At 41.8% G+C, this 15,950-nt stretch overlaps 1 protein-coding gene across 12 annotated transcripts in view; it reads right to left on the reverse strand.

Annotated features, from left to right (window-relative positions):
• SYNE1 (spectrin repeat containing nuclear envelope protein 1) overlaps positions 1-15,950 on the reverse strand; it is a 479,589-nt gene that overhangs the window by 185,161 nt on the left and 278,478 nt on the right. For all 12 annotated transcript variants that reach the window (XM_075924462.2, XM_075924463.2, XM_075924461.2 and 9 more), the window contains 7 exons: positions 14,814-15,079; positions 11,699-13,859; positions 10,938-11,275; positions 9,271-9,415; positions 7,950-8,168; positions 5,427-5,689; positions 3,485-3,650 (listed from right to left, as the gene is read on the reverse strand). In XM_075924462.2, the coding sequence (XP_075780577.2) occupies positions 3,485-3,650; positions 5,427-5,689; positions 7,950-8,168; positions 9,271-9,415; positions 10,938-11,275; positions 11,699-13,859; positions 14,814-15,079 (3,558 nt within the window). The remainder of the gene's footprint in view (positions 1-3,484; positions 3,651-5,426; positions 5,690-7,949; positions 8,169-9,270; positions 9,416-10,937; positions 11,276-11,698; positions 13,860-14,813; positions 15,080-15,950) is intronic.

Below are 15,950 nucleotides of genomic sequence, written 5' to 3' on the forward strand. Positions count from 1 at the left end.
AGGGAGATTGGGTTTGGGGGGTTGTGCCTGGCTCTGAGGAAGGGGAGAGGAACTGAGTTGGGGATGTGTGCCTGGCTCTGGGGAAAGTGAGAGGGATTGGGTTAGAGTGGTGTGTGGGGGGGGAGAGTGCCTGGAGGAGGGGAAAGGAAGAGCAGCCAGTGTGCTTGCTGAGACCCAGTATCACCAGGTACTGGTCCCAGCTGTCTCTGTTCCCTCCCGCTGGCCAAACCCCCCTCCACAAGTTCCCAGCACCCTGCTCCCACTAGCACAGCTGGGGCCACATTAGTGAGGCTTGGGGGGGGGGTTGGTTTTTTGCATTTCACTTGTGTGGCCCCACTGACTTTTCTGTGGGTCAGTGACCCCTGACTCAAAACAGCTTGGGGGGAGGGATAGCTCAGTGGTTTGAGCATTGGCCTGTTCAACCCAAGGTTATGAGTTCAATCCTTGAGGAGGACATTTGGGGCAAAAATCTGTCAGGAATGGTACTTGGTCCTGCTGTGAAAGCAGCAGACTGGACTCAATGACTTTTCAAGGTCCCTTCCAGCACTAGGAGATAAGCAATCTTCATTATAAAGGGCAAAGTTGTTGAGACCTGCCTCCCACTCCCAAAAAAGCCATGCCCTGGGACAGATGTACCAGCACCTATTTTCCCCCGGTGCTGCTTTTTTTTTTTTTTTTTTTTGCTCAACAACTTTGCCCTGGCTCTTCATGCTGTCTCCACCGCTATTGTGGCTCTTCATCTGGAACTGGTTGGCCACCCCTCAACTATGTCATCAGTTGCAGGCGGGATATGCATGATGTTAAGATCACTAGGACCATGCAGGGAGCTGAGTGCTGGACTGATCATAGACTTGTCAGATCTGTCCTTATGCTGCACATCACAGCACTGTACTGCAAGAAGCCCAAGGTTGTCAGACCTTCTTTTAACATTGGGAAGCCGCAGCATATTGGTCATCGTGAGCAATTCACAGCCTGCCTTAATGACGTGCTCACATCCCATGCACCCTTGACTGGAGACCCAACACAAAAATGGGACCACTTCAAAACCCTGCTGATGGAGTCAGCTAAGTCGACACTAGGACTAAAAAAGAGAGTTCACCAACACTGGTTAGACAAAAATGACAAGACCATCATGAAGATCTTAGAGGAAAAATAGAATTAATTTTTGGTATGGTCAAACGACCAGTCCTCAATCTTCAAACATGACCATTTCAAGCTCTTTCAGAGGCAGGTGCAGACTGCACTCACAAAATGCAAGATGAATAGTGGGAGAGAAAAGCTAATGAAGTCCAACATTATGCTGATACCAAGAACTCCATGACGTTTTTTGGTGCTATCAAAGCTGTAAATGGACCTTCAAAGCTAAGTGCTGTACCACTCCTGTCTGCAGATGGCATGGCCCTCCTGAGGGAGAAGAGCAGCATCAATGATAGGTGGAGAGAGCACTTGAGCAACCTTCTAAAAAGGCCCTCCATTGTCAACTCTGCGGCCCTAGATCAGATCCCTCAGAAACCCACGATAGACAGTCTTGACCTGCCACTTACAACGGATAAGGTCAAAAAGGCAATCAGCCAGACTAGCTCTGGCAAAGCCCCTGGGATGGACGGTATTCCTGCTGAAATTTTCAAGGCAGCACAACCCGTGTCACTCAAAGCTTTTCACAGCATTTTGACCAGCATCTGGGAAGAAGACGACATGCCCGAAGACTTTAGGGATGCCACAGTTGTCTTGCTCTTTAAGAACAAGGGCAATAAAGCTGACTGTGGAAATTACTGGGGCATCTCCCTTCTCTCTACTGCTAGGAAGATCTTGGCTCGAGTCATCCTTAACCATCTGATCACCAGCATCTCAGAGGAGAACCTACCAGAGGCACAGCGTGGTTTCCATCCAGACCACAGCACCATTGACATGATCTCTGCTGTTTGTCAGGTCCAGGAAAAGTGCACAGAGCAGAACTTGGATCTATATGCCATCTTTATAGACTTGACCAAGGCATTTGACACCGTCAACATAGAAGCCCTGTGGATTATCCTGTTAAAATTTGGCTGCCCAAGAAGATTTGTCAACCTCATACGCCTTTTCCATGATGTCATGACTGGCTTCATTTTTTAAAATGGTGAGTTTTCAGATCCATTTGAGATATCCAATGGTGTGAAGCAAGGGTGTGTGCTGGCCACGCAGTCAGGGACCTGGACCATGGAGTCTATATAAAGTACAGGCTTGATGGGTCACTTTTTGACCTTTGTTGTTCGAATGCTAGAAACAAGACGCTTGAGAGGCTCATTCTTGAAGCCCTTTCTGCTGACGACTGTGCACTTATGGCACACAAGGAATCCGATCTCCAGCTTATCGTCAACAACTTTGCTGAAGCTACTCGCCTCTTTGGTTTGACCATCAGCTTAGGAAAGACTGAGGTACTGTTTCAGCCTGCACCAGGATTTGCTTTCCCCCCACCTCCCTTCAATCTTTTTTGAAGGAATGGAGTTAAAAACAGTGGACAAGTTTAAGTACCTGGGCAATATGATAGCCAATAATGGCTCCCTTGACAAAGAAATTAATGCCAGGATGTGCAAAGCCAATCAAGCATTAGGACATCTGAAAGCACGAGTGTTGAATCAGACCAATATTCGACAGTCCACTAAACTTCAAGTGTACAGGGCTGTAGTCTTGACCAGCCTCCTGTATGGATGTGAAGCCTGGACCTTATACAGAAAACATGTGAAACTACTGGAGTGCTTCCACAGACACAGCCTGAGATCATTACTGCACATTCCATGGCAGGACAGAGTCACAAACTCGGAAGTCCTTGACAGACCTGGAACCACAAGCATTGAAGCCATGAATCTGAAAGCTCAGCTTCATTGGACAGGGCATGCCATTCAAATGGAGGAGTCAAGAATTCCTAAGCACCTCCTCTATGGTGAACTCTCCCAGGGCAAAAGGAATCAAGGTAGGCCTCGCAAGAGGTATAAAAACTACGTAAAGGCCAACATTGCTCATGCTGGATTAAAGCCAAAGCAGCTAGAGTAGCATGCAGAAGACTGAACAGGCTGGCGTGCTCTCTTACGACACGCATATGACAACCTGCTTGATGCTTGTGATAGGAGAAAAGCAATAGTAGCAGCCACACCGACAGAGCCAGGACAATTCCTTAGCCCCCACTATGAACGCCCATGCTGTTCAAGGCTTGGACTCCTCAGCCACATGCGAGTCCACAATCGATGAGCCTGTGCAAGCTCAAGACGTCATCATCGGACACGACGGGCTACCAACACCTTTTGAGAGAATGTATCATAATTCCCTTGTCACACACTCTTTCTGAAGCCAATGGGTTTGTTTTACAGTTTGTCCAATTGCTATTGTAAAGATTTCGTTCATATTGTATAATTAAATTCATTCTAATTTAATCTGATTTAGTGCTCATAAATAGAAAACACCAAAGATGTTTCACAAAGGGCGTGAGAACATTACAAGTTTGATATACCTGCAACTCCTCAAGTTGAGCATCTATTTCCGTAGTGGGATTTAGCAAATATTCTCTAGTTTCCTGAATCCAAGACTTCACTATATTAATCTCTAGTTCAACCTCCTCACGTTCCTTGAGTTCTTGTTTCACCAGCTTTCCACTTTTCTTCACCTTCTGTTGCATGCTTCAAAACATAAAAGAATATTTGTGAAAAATTATAACTTGATAAAAATTTCATTATATTTTTTCAAAATTTGAACTGAGTGAAACAAAGAGCAAAAACAAGAGACTGTTTCACAACATTATACATTTACAGGATAACTAATAAAAAATTAAGTGGTGTTACAATAGAGCACTAGGGGCTTATCTAGATTATGCTGAAGTTTCGAAAAAGGATATGCAAATTCTGCGGGAATTTGCATATCTTCTTCCGATCTTACTTTCAAAAGTGAAAGTAGTCGGGACACTTTTTTTTGGTATCCTCCCCCTTTTTCGAAAAGCCGCTCTTCCTCAAAAAATCCATGGGAATTTGCATATCCTCTTTCGAAACTTCGGCGTAGTCTAGACATAGTCTAAAACACTAAGGCCTGGTCTAAGTAGAAGGTCGAATTAAGATACACAATTCCAGGTACATTAAGCATGTAGCTGGAGTCGACGTATATCACGTTTCCATGCAATCCGCACAGCGGAAGTCCAATGGTTTGCTCCCATTGGCTTCCCTTACTCCTCACAAAAAAGGAAGAGTACTGGATGCCGTCTGGAGCTGCCCTCAGTGTTCAATTAACGTGTCTATACTAGTGTAGATATGGCCTAAATTTCAGCTGTTTAATTCTATAGATCACTCATTTTACTTAGTGTATCTTGACTATTTATATGTGACATTGTAGCCATGCAGGTCTCAGGACAGTAGAGAGACATGAGATAATATATTTTATTATACCATCTTCTGTTGACAAGAAAGACATGCTTTTGAGTTTACACAGAGCATGTCTTCAGGTTCAGGAAACACACTATAAGCATCATACGTAAATACAAGGTGGAACAGAACTATTTATGTTAAACAATCTTTTACCTGTAATACCCTGAGTACATTTCCCAGGCTTGAAAATGAGCTGTGTAAGCATGACAGCTTGTGTGTCTCATAAACAGAAGTTGGCCCGATAAAAAAATATCTCACTCTCCAGTCTTTCTTGACTGTATGTCACGGTGACATCCAGAGACGGACTGATATTCATGGAATAGCTGTTATAAAACACAGTTCAGCCATTTTGTCTTGCTACTCGCTCAGGCTAGCCTGACTTTAAATACATTTACCATAATTCCATTGAGAACTTGAGTCAGAAGCTGGAGGTTTTGAAATTTTAATTTATGTTACCAACAAACAGTACACTAATGTAGAAAGAACATGACCTTTCTATCTAATAGCCTTTATTCAAATCAGGTGTCTCAAATGCCCGGCCTGTGTGCCATCCCCAGACAGAGTAGTTGTGCAATCTGGCCCAGGAGTCCCCAAGTGCCCAAGAGGGGGAAGCATCTGTTCCCATCCTCCAAGCCTTGCCTCCACTTTCTCCCCTTTCCTCGTACCCCATGGCCATCCCTCAAGGAGTGTGGCCTTAGAGATTACCAGAGGGAGGTTGCAATGGGGTGACAGCAGTGGTCAACCCTCCCACCCCCACTTTTCTCATGGTGGCAGGAGATGCTGGGAAGCAGAGCCAGTCGAGTCAATGCATCCACTGACTGCACTCTGCATCCCCTCAACTTCTGCCATCACAGGGAGTGGAGGCGCGGGTGGGGGGACAGAATGCTGCTGTTGCCCTAGGACCTCACCAGTAATCCCTAAAAAATGGACAGCCCTCCCCCAATCCCGGACCAGACTGCCAAACTGAATAACTGCTTTGGCTGGGTGGCCCATGGGGCAGGAGTTTGAGATCCCCAGATTTAAATACTGTTTTCTCCTTACTTGTGGCATCGGTCTTTCATTGCTTTAATTTCTTGCATGAAAGGTAGCTCATCTTGAGAAGAAGGCTCCACTTCCACATCCTGGAGCATGTTCACTGCATGCTGCTTAAGCAGACCCAAAGATAACAGCTGCTGCTCCACCTCCAGAATGAAAGTGCTGTGGTAATCCAGAAGATCCAGAAGCTCTGTCTTTGATGCTTTCTCAACTGAGCTCTCTGGTAAGCGACCGTGTAGCTGATCTATTGTTACGGTGGCTTTTTTAATCTAAGGGAAGAGATACATATTTTGAGAACAATAAAAGTAAAACCAAAGATGGATACAGTTGGTAGAAAAAGATCTAAATTAAGTGCTGCATCACTAGAATCAGTAATGTATGATGATGATACAGACCTTGAGGATTCTGAATGTTATAGTCATTGAATATGAACACAACACTAGGAAATGTGAGTTCAAATCCAACCTATAGCAGAACTCTGAAGTAAAAAACAGCAGTCATATTCTTCTAATCTGCCTCTATCAAATTTGGATTTGTATTGGTATAGGAGGGGATTGCTTGTTCAGGAAGGCAAGGCAAGGCAAGCGGAGAAAAGGAGATGTTGCCATGTATATTAAAGATGCATATCCTTGCAGTGAAATTGAGACAGATGTAGGAGGCAGACTTGTGGAGAATCACTGAGTAAAGATAAAAGGAGTAAAATCAAGGTTGATGATATGCTAGGTGTCTCTGATAGACCATTAACCAAAAAGAAGTGAAGGATGAGGCTTTTTAAAAACCACTAACAAAATCATCCAAAATAGGAGATAGTGATGAAGGGGACTTCAATTACCCAGATACAGGTTGGGAAACCCTCTATTAGAGCACAGATTACCCACAAAATTATTGAAATACATGGGGGACAACATTCTGTAACAAGGCAGAGGAAAGGGACTATGAGAGAGGCTGTTCTAGATTTGATTCTGATGAATAGGGAGGAACTGGTTGATAATTTGAACGTTGAAGGCAGCTTGAGAAAGTGATTATTAAATGATAAGAATTCATGATTGTAAGGAATGATAGAAGAGAAAACAGCAGAATAAAAACAATGGACTTGAAGCAGACTTTGGAAAACGCAGAAAATTGGCAGATAATATTCCATTGGAAGCAAGTCTAAAGGAAAAAAGAAGTTAGGAGAGTTGGCGTTTTTTGAAGAAACATTATTAAAGGCACAAAAGCAAATTATTTCAATAGGGAAGACTGGGAGTATAATAGTAGTAGTAGATCTTCAACCTCAAACTTAAAGAAAAAAATCATATACAAAGTGGAAACGTGGTCAAATTATGAAGGATCAATATAAAATAAAAACCAACACAAACATGGTGGGATAAAATTAGAAAAGGCAACATTCAAACAAAGCTAAACAGACTAGGGACATAAATGGTAACAAGAAAACATTTTTCATATACCCTAGATCAAGAGAAAGACCAAGGAAAAGGTGGGCCATTAATCAATGGTGAGGGTCAGACAAGAAAATGCACCAATGGCCAAAGTATTAAATCCCTTTTATATTTCAATTTTCAGCAAAAAAGTTTAGATAACTAATTTAGTGAGCATAAGTTTAAATGGGGCAGGATCAAAGCCCAAATAGAAGAGGTACTTGGACAAATTAGAAGTCTTTGAGTCTACAGGGCCTGATGCAATACATCCTTAAGGAACAGGCTGAAGAAATCTTGGAGCTATCAGCAAGTATCTCTGAGAACTCATGGGGAATGGGAGAGGTCACAGAGGACTGGAAAAAGGCAAATGCATCACCAACCCACAATACGATTCAGGAAATTACAGATCCTTAACTTTGTTACCCATAAAGATAATGGTGGAAATAAAAAAACCCATCAATCTGTAAGAAGCTAGAAAATCAAAGTATAAGTAACAGTCAACATGGATTTGCCAAGAACAAATAATGTCAAACCAACATAAGATCCTTGGCTGCGTCTAGACTACAGCCGCGTTCTTTCGAAATTAAATCGAAAGAACGTGGCTTTTCTTTCGATGGCGGTACTCCTCATTTCACGAGGAAGAACGCCTTTTTTTGAAAGTGCTCTTTCGAAAAAAGGCGTTCTTGAATGCAAACAGGGCTTTTTCAAAAGAGAGCATCCAGACTGCCTGGGTGCTCTCTTTCGAAAAAGTGGCTTGCTTTTTCGAAAGTACTGCTTGCAGTCTAGACACACTTTTTCGGGGACTGCCTGTACATAATATTATTTCCATTCTATTTCAGAGTGCAATTTGGTGTGGACACATAAGTACAGGGGTCAGGATTTCTGATCCCGCCATTGTAAATAACTTGCTACTTGGCCTTGGGAAATTAGATGGGCTTCCATTTCCCCCTATGTAAAATAGGGATGATAGCATTACCTGACCCATCTAATTCAGCTGTCAGCCTTATGAGGAAATGTCCAAATAATGCTTGAACCTGTGTCTTGTTATATATTACAAGTAGCGAAAACATGCAAGCAATGAAATGGAAATGAGATACACAGATCCTTGTACCTTATCATTAAAGCCTTTCCACTTCTGCACTGCATCTTCCAGTATCTTCTCTTGCTCTTGAGCCACGCTCCGGAGCCGAGCCCAGCGCTGCCAGACAGTTGTCATTGACCTACTTATGGTTGCCTTACTGGCATCATTTCCAATTTTTTCTAATTGAGAAGCTTTTTCCTCCAGAGCTGTGATCTTCTCATGGAAGGCGTTTACTATAGACACCAGGGACTGAAAAAGAAAAAGAAATGGCAGGGTTTCCCTTCTTATAACAGTGAGCTTAACCTAATCAATTTTGTGTATTTTGAAGCATATTTAATTTATAAAATGCCTTGTGTGTGTGCTTACTGTAACTGCATTTTATAATGACTCCTATCAAACTTGATTTAGATCTGTGTATTATTTAAACAGGTCTTAATGAGTGAGGAGTCCATGAGCTGAATGTGAAAAGTTCTGCATATCTTCAGTAGCTTGAGTGGAAGCTATGTGTGCACACAAGTTTAATCACTAGGGCCTGCACTAGTAAATCTGCACTCTGAATGAACTTGGACATAAATGGACACTAGTAGCCAAAAGGAGCCAGTTTCAGCTCCTCAATTTAAAGCTACTTATTCCCAGCAGAAGTCAGAGCAGTAAGAAGCCCACTCTAATTTCTGTCCTCATCTCTAACCTATAAAGACAGTGCATTCACCAGGCAAAGAAGGTAGGGTAAGTCACCAGTACCAGCTATACGTCCGCTCTGTTTTCTGCTGGGTTTCCTGAACAAAATATGCCTTGTGAGGTATTGTTTAACAACTAATAACTTGCTTGTCAAGAATATCCTGGGGAATGTGTAAGTCAATATTATATATGAACTTATGAACATAAGATAAAATTATGAATGAAATGTGTTTACCAGACAATTCTGGTAAACCTGTTCCTCATAAGACAAACGAATGCCTCTAAACAAATATCATCAAAGATATGGGACATTTGCCTGTCAAGGGACCATTCTTTGGCAACGAAGCGGGGCAGGAATAGATGGACCTATATTTTAGAAAACACACACACTGAACCTCTTTCATCACTGGACTCCATATCTTAGGAAATTTATGTCAGGATAACCTTTCTAAGGATGACTGGACTATAAAAATGAGGGGCAAAACCAACTCATGTTATCTCTCACTTTCATCTAAGAGCAGAGGGATTCTTATCAATCAATTCCATCAGCCATGTTGCTAGGAACACATGGTAAGAATTTTACCATGAACCAAGTCTATTTTGTAAAGTTTTAGTATCCTGCATATGGCACAATATTTAACTAATTCAACAGAAGAAAATAGTATTTCCTTACCTTATGAGCTAACAATTTGTCTTCTGCTTCATGTCCAGAAGGGGCTTTGGCAACAGAGAATTCAGATAATTTCTTTTCAGCTTTGTTCATTAATTCAATAACCTGCTGTCTTGTTGTCTGGTACTCCTGCCACTGAGATGTACACCTTGGAAAATAAAACACCAGCAAGAAAGACTGAATATAACACAAAATCATTTAGAATCCAACACTGTCACACCAGGATCTAAACTTTACTACTACTACTATTTTGCTAGTAGCAGATATCTTCAATGGCCAGTGATGAAACACTAGAAGAGGAGGACTCCGATTTGAATTCTTTCGCAGGTGTCTTTGCCCACATGCTCAGGGAATAACTGATTACATATTTGGAGTCAGGAAGGAATTTTCCCCCAGGTCACATTGATAGAGACCTCGGGTGGTGGCTGTTCGGTTGGGGTTTTTTGCTTTCCTCTGCAGCATGGCACGTGGGTCACTTACAAGTATAAACTAGCATAAATGGTGAATTCTGTGTAACTTGAAATCTTTAAATCATGATTTGAGAACCTCAGTAACTCAACCAGAAATTATGTGTCATTTTCAGAAATGGGTGGATGAGGTTCTGTAGCCTTCAATCTAGAGGAGGTCAGACTGAATTATCATGATGGACCCTTTGTGCCTTAAAGACCATGAGTCTAAAACCTTTCATGAGAGAATTTCAAAGTTTCTAACAACCAAAAAATCATGAAACCTTATAAATAACACTGATGCAATTGTTCCAAGTTCCCTAGTTGCAAATACTCAGAATTTTGTGGGTTTTGTGACCATTGCACCTCATCCATTTCCCCTATTGCTAGGGCCCCAAAGGAAACCCTCACTATACTCATTTAAAAATAAGTAAACAGAAACTTAGAGAACTTAAACAATTTCCTAATGGTCAAACAGCAGGTCAGTGGCACAGGAGGAAACACAAACTAGAAGTTCTGAACCACCGGATACTGCACTATTCAACAGAATACCCTTAAACTCCAGTGAAGTTTCTAAAGCAAATGTCCCCCTTTCTCATCATCATCAGTGTGTGTGTGTATGTGTGTGTGTGTGCATGTGGTCTGTTTGTGTCTCTCTCTATGCATCTGTCTTTGAGTCTTGTTTGTTCAATAATTCCTCACGAATGGTAAAAACCATTAAATTTGTTTTAAGTTGTTATCATAACTTAAAGCAAGGTCAGTGTTGGTTGTGTCAGGTCAATAGGATATCCCTGGAATCCAATTGTTTCTCAAAAAACAGAAAGGGAAGGCTCTAATAGCAGGGACAGTTATACTCTAGAATGAACACAGGGGAGGAACAGCAAGAGACAGAGCCCCAAAGAATAGTGACCAGTGGGCTCTCTAGTATGACTCTCACTGTTCTGGTCAAGCCCCATGGAGCAGCCTCCCGCCACTCCTGCCCCATGCCCTGAGCTCCCCACGTCCTGCCCTGACTCCTGCACCCCCCCTGCCATGAGCCCCTCCTCATCCCTCATACCCTGCCCTGAGGTCCTCCTCACTCCAAACCTTGTCTCCTGCACCTGCCCACAATCCAAGCCCCCTGCCCTGACTCCTGAACCCCCCACACCCTCAGATCCCTGACCTGAAGGATCCAACCAACACCAGGTTAATCTTCTAATTTAAAATAAGTGAATAAAAAGGTACCTCTGCAGCTGATCCTGCTGGATTTCAGATTCTTGCTTGGTTATCTTGCCCTTTTCTTCTAAAACAGCTACATTCTGTAACAGCTCCTCTCTTGCTGTGGCCTGGATAAACGGTTTCATCTCAGACATCAGCACTTGTAGCTCCTCCAGATGACCAAGGAATTGATTTTCGGTGCTGAAAAATTCAGTGTGATTCCTTAGGTTCTCCTCAGAGCTCTCCACATCTAGACCATTTCTTGCCAAATGTAGCAATTCCTGGGCATCCTCAAGCCAGTCACCCGCTGTTTGTATCACTTGGTAGTACCTCTGGCATAGGCTATAGAGTTTAGTCAAAACAGCCTGAAACAACAGTGAAAATACCGCACATAGTTAGAGGGGCCACAATTCACAACAGCAACAAAAGAATCCCAAACAAGGTGTGACCGCTCGACCCACTCTCCACCCTTTCCATCCTCTTGCATATGAGGGGTAACAGCAGCTGTGGTCAGTGTTCTCTCTCTGCCCACTACCTAGACCCAAGCTCTGAGGAGGCCACAAAGAGTGTGTGTGTGTGTTTTGTTGTGAGTCTTACTCATGTTTGGCACTATACAGCATCAAAGGACTGGACTATGAAATGTGCCTAAGATCTCAGAAAAGACAATATGATTAACAAAGCCAACTGTTCACCGCTATCACAGGCAAAAAACCAAAGCAATCTTATCATGATGTTTGTTTCCAGCAAGATGAAATAAAATAAAATAATTTAAAAATGCACTAACTAACCTGCCTCAGATGTATGGCTTCTTGAACTTCACCATCTAGTTCTGAGAGCTCAGCGAGGCTATTTTCCAAGTTAGCAGGTATTAGTTCTTTAGCTTTCATGTACTTTTCCTTTTCTTTATGGTTCACTGCATTCATTATTCTCAGGCTTGACTGTACTTCTTCCTGATGTATCTGAACCTTTCGTATCTCTTCTTGAATGTTTTGCAGTTTTGGCTCCAAGCTTAGCGTTCCGTTAAGTTCTGCTTTCACCCATCTCAGCCAGTCAAGTGAACGGCAGATCTCAGTCTGGAAGTCTATGCTTTGCACCAGCCTATTTTCACATTCCATCACAGTGTCAGCAATGGCAGCATGCAACAACTTCATTTTCTCTTGCCACGACTGTATCTGAGCATTTGCTGTCTCATATGTGGATGGGTCAAGCTGAGGACAAAGTGCTTCTAGATGTTCGGTAACTCGCTTCAAAAGAATCCCTGTCTCTTGCAGGCTGCCAGCCAGAGAATGGTAGCTTTTCAGCTTCTCCTCTGCTGGCAGTGTTTCTTCATTCACTTTCAGCTGCTCTTTCTTCACTGTCTCTAATTGTGTCTCAAGCTGCAGGCACATCTTCTCATGTTCCTTGTAGGCCTCTATAGTGTCTTCCAAAAAATTAACTCTCTGTTCAATTTGCCTTTTCAACTTGTGATACAAGGAGGTGAGTTTTAACATCTCTTCAGGTTTCCATGGCTGGCCGGTGCTTCTAAAAGCTTCCTTCTTCTGGTTCAATTCATCCATTGCTGCACCAAGGTTCACCACTTCACTTAGGAGAGCTGTGTAATCCTGCTGAAGTGACATACCCTCTTTGGCTAAAAGAGCAGTGGGAGCTTTGTTCATGCTTAAAAACTGATCTTCTAGTTCACTTAGAGCCTTAGTTGTCAACTCAATCAATGAAGCGTATTCTTTACGGGCATGAATTGCTTCCTGAACCTTATAGAATTTATCTTTTGCCAAGGCTATGACAGTATTAAATTGCTGTGGCAGGGCATTCAGTTTTTCGTCCAGGTAAGAATGATCCACTTCATTAAGTGATAACAAGATCTCCTGACCATCTCTTTCGAGAGTAAGTAAAAGATTTTCATATTCAGGAGACTGCTCAAGAATCTGCTGATACTTTTCCAGCTGAGTATATAATTCAGAGTTATTATTCATTAAATTGATTTCTGGAAATGTAACAATATCAGCTTGTTTTACCCAATGAGAGGCTTTATCCAAATCTTCCTTAAAATACTTCCTGGAAACTGTATTTTTCTCGAGTTCTATCAGTCGCTGGCTACACTTTTGTAAAACAGTGTCATACACATTCTGTAATTCCTGGAGTTTATTTAATACCTCACCTTTTTCTTGTTCTGTTGCTTCTTTCATTAAATCCCTTCCCTGAGTCCACAACCCAGTTATTTCACTCTGATAAGCCTTCAGGCTAGCTTGGGCACTCTTACAAGTCCTGATCTGTTTACTCACATCTTCTGGCAACAAACATATATGTTCATGGAACATAACCTTTTTTTCATGTTGTTGAATTTGGTTTGTAGCTTGAAAAGCTGCCATGAGGAACTGAGTCTTTTCAGATAATGCCTTATTCAGGTATTTCCTCCTTTGGCCAACCATATCACTAAGACAATCTATGTGATTTTGTGCATCTGAAAGGGACTTCTGGAGGATCTGCCTTTCATTGAGGCCGAGGTTAGTCATCACCCTGTCAGCGTCCTTTATGAGTGCTTTGAGAATAAGCTGTTTGGCTTCCAATTCACTGCAAATGGTGAGATGATCCATGAGAAGACTCTGAGCCAGGTCTGGAGGAGGGCTCTGTTTAAGAGCTTCAGAGATGCTAGGCTGCTGTTCTTCTGCCCACTCCATCAGTTCCTGAAATTTAGAATGCACCAAACTCAGCTCCTCTAAGGTTGTGACAGAAAGCTGAATTTTTCTCTTTACTAGGTCCTCCAGCTGAGACCAGCGCTGTTCAAAATGACTAGTCTGTTCTTTCACCAATTCTCTGTCATCTAGATTCAGATGTTCCATCATTTTCTGTTTCTGGTCTTTCAGATCTTCAAGAGCAAATCTCCTTTCCTGCAGAGCCAATGCTAAGTTTTTCAGAGCCTCCAGGTGAATAGTCGTGCTCTCAGTATCTGATCTGTTGACAAAATCCATGGTACAAAAAAAGAAACATCAGTTGGTATCTCAGGATACAGTTTTTAAAAGAAACAGAGAATTAGGTACTCTCATCATATTGAAGTTCATTGGGAATTGGGTGCCCACATCCCTTACCTCTTTGAAGATAGCTACCTCAATCATCAATGACAAGTTTAATATTTTTACTATTTCTTCCCCCACGCAGGGTGTCATTAGCTAAAATAGTCATATCAGCAATGTAAAGCACTAGCAGCTAACACAGATTATAATATATTGCATAGTAACTAGTAAAACAAATATTGCACTAGAGAAATTATTACAATAACAAAGTATACTTTTGTTTAAGACCCAATTTATTAAAGTCAAAGGGAGTTTTTACCAACTGACTTTAATGGGAGCAGAATTGGACTGTTACTGTTTAAATTTGTATATTTCCTAAGACTATATAAAGTATCATCTCAATGATGCAAAATGTAAGCATACAATAGTCTGACAATTAAATCTAACCATTATATAAAATACTGTGCAATTATTTAGACATGTGTTACTGATATCAGAGCACATCTTTTGGAAGCGCATTCCTGATTAATTCTGTAACATGGTCATTTCCAGTTACAAAATTATACATGAATGACAGGCTGAAAGTTAGAAAAGTGTAACTCAGCAAGATCTAACAACCAGGCAGTTAAAGGATTTCTAAGTAGGAAAAGGTAGCACAGGTAAAGGTTCAAATCTTCAGCTGGAGTGAATTAGTGTATGTCTTTTCAAGAAAAGAGCTGAGGATCTCGCCTATAAAAAACATAAGCAGTGTATTTCAGCCTCCTTCCACCTCAAAACAATGAATTTTGCTTCTTGGAGTTTTACTAAGCAAGGGGAAAGAATTTTTAGTGGAGGGGTTTCTTAACAAGTGTGGGATATGTGAGAGTAAGGGTTTGTGAAAGTCAGGCCTCTCTACCTGGCCAAGTTGTCCCATTCCTTTGTAAACTTTTGCAAGAAGATTTCTACTACATTCATGCGATCGTGGTAATCCTTTGTCCTCTGAAGATCCTCCTCCCTCTGTATGAGCAAATTGTTGGCCTGAAGGCAGAGGTCCAACCACTGACTGGTGAAGTGACCTATTTCTTTATGCTCAGGAGACTCTTGTCCTTGTGTTAGTTTGTTCACCTTTTCAGTCACAGTGGTAAGAGCTGCCTCTTTAGACTGCAGCTTCTGACTGAATTCCTGTTAGAGATACAAAACAAACATGAAATGGAGGTGTTTCCATTACAAACATAAACTGAGATTTGAATGAAAGCTCTGAACGCATCATCCTCAGACCCAGGCTGCAGCCCAGCTTTATGCAGCCATTCAGGTAGACAAAGGGGAGTAAGATCGTTTTCCCAACCTGTCTTGCCACTCCAAGTGCAGGTTGGTAGAGGGGTACAAGATCAGTCTCTACAAAGCTGCAACTGAGAAATGGCTAGTCGTAAATTATGTCCTTCACAGGAGCAAAAGAGGACAAGGGAAGGAATTGTGACTAAGGGTACATCTACACAGCAACATTATTTTGAAATAACTAGTGTTATTTTGAAATAACTTAGGTCATGTCTACATAGCAGACAGTTATTTAGAAATGTCAAAATACTGTCAAGCTGAAGGACTTCTTACTCTGACTCCTGTAACCCTCATTGTACGAGGAGTAAGGGAAGTCAGAAGAAGAGTGCTCTATTTTGAAATAAGTGCTGTGTAGATGGAATTTAAATTTCAAAATAAGCTACACAATTGACGTAGCTCAATTTGCGTAACTTATTTCAAGTTAAGCCCTGCAGTGTAGATGCACCCTAAGTTACAGTCCCTTCCCAGGCCTGACTTCTTCTGGGCATAAAGCTACTCCCACCTCTCTCTCAAAGTAGAACAGATTAGCTTTTAGTAGTCAATTCTGCCAATAAAATATCTCTCATATTTTTCTCTTTCGTTTGTTATTATAAGAGATATTTGCCTGAATGTAGGATCTAAATTCTGTAGGACTTGACCAGCTCCCACCTGAATGGACATTTTAATTAGTTCTCATCTTTCTATTAGGACATCAGAGTCATTGTTACTTACCAAGTCA

Source organism: Pelodiscus sinensis, chromosome 3, assembly GCF_052426305.1.
Source record: "Pelodiscus sinensis isolate ZL-2025 chromosome 3, ASM5242630v1, whole genome shotgun sequence".
In the NCBI taxonomy this organism is placed as follows: domain Eukaryota; kingdom Metazoa; phylum Chordata; order Testudines; family Trionychidae; genus Pelodiscus; species Pelodiscus sinensis.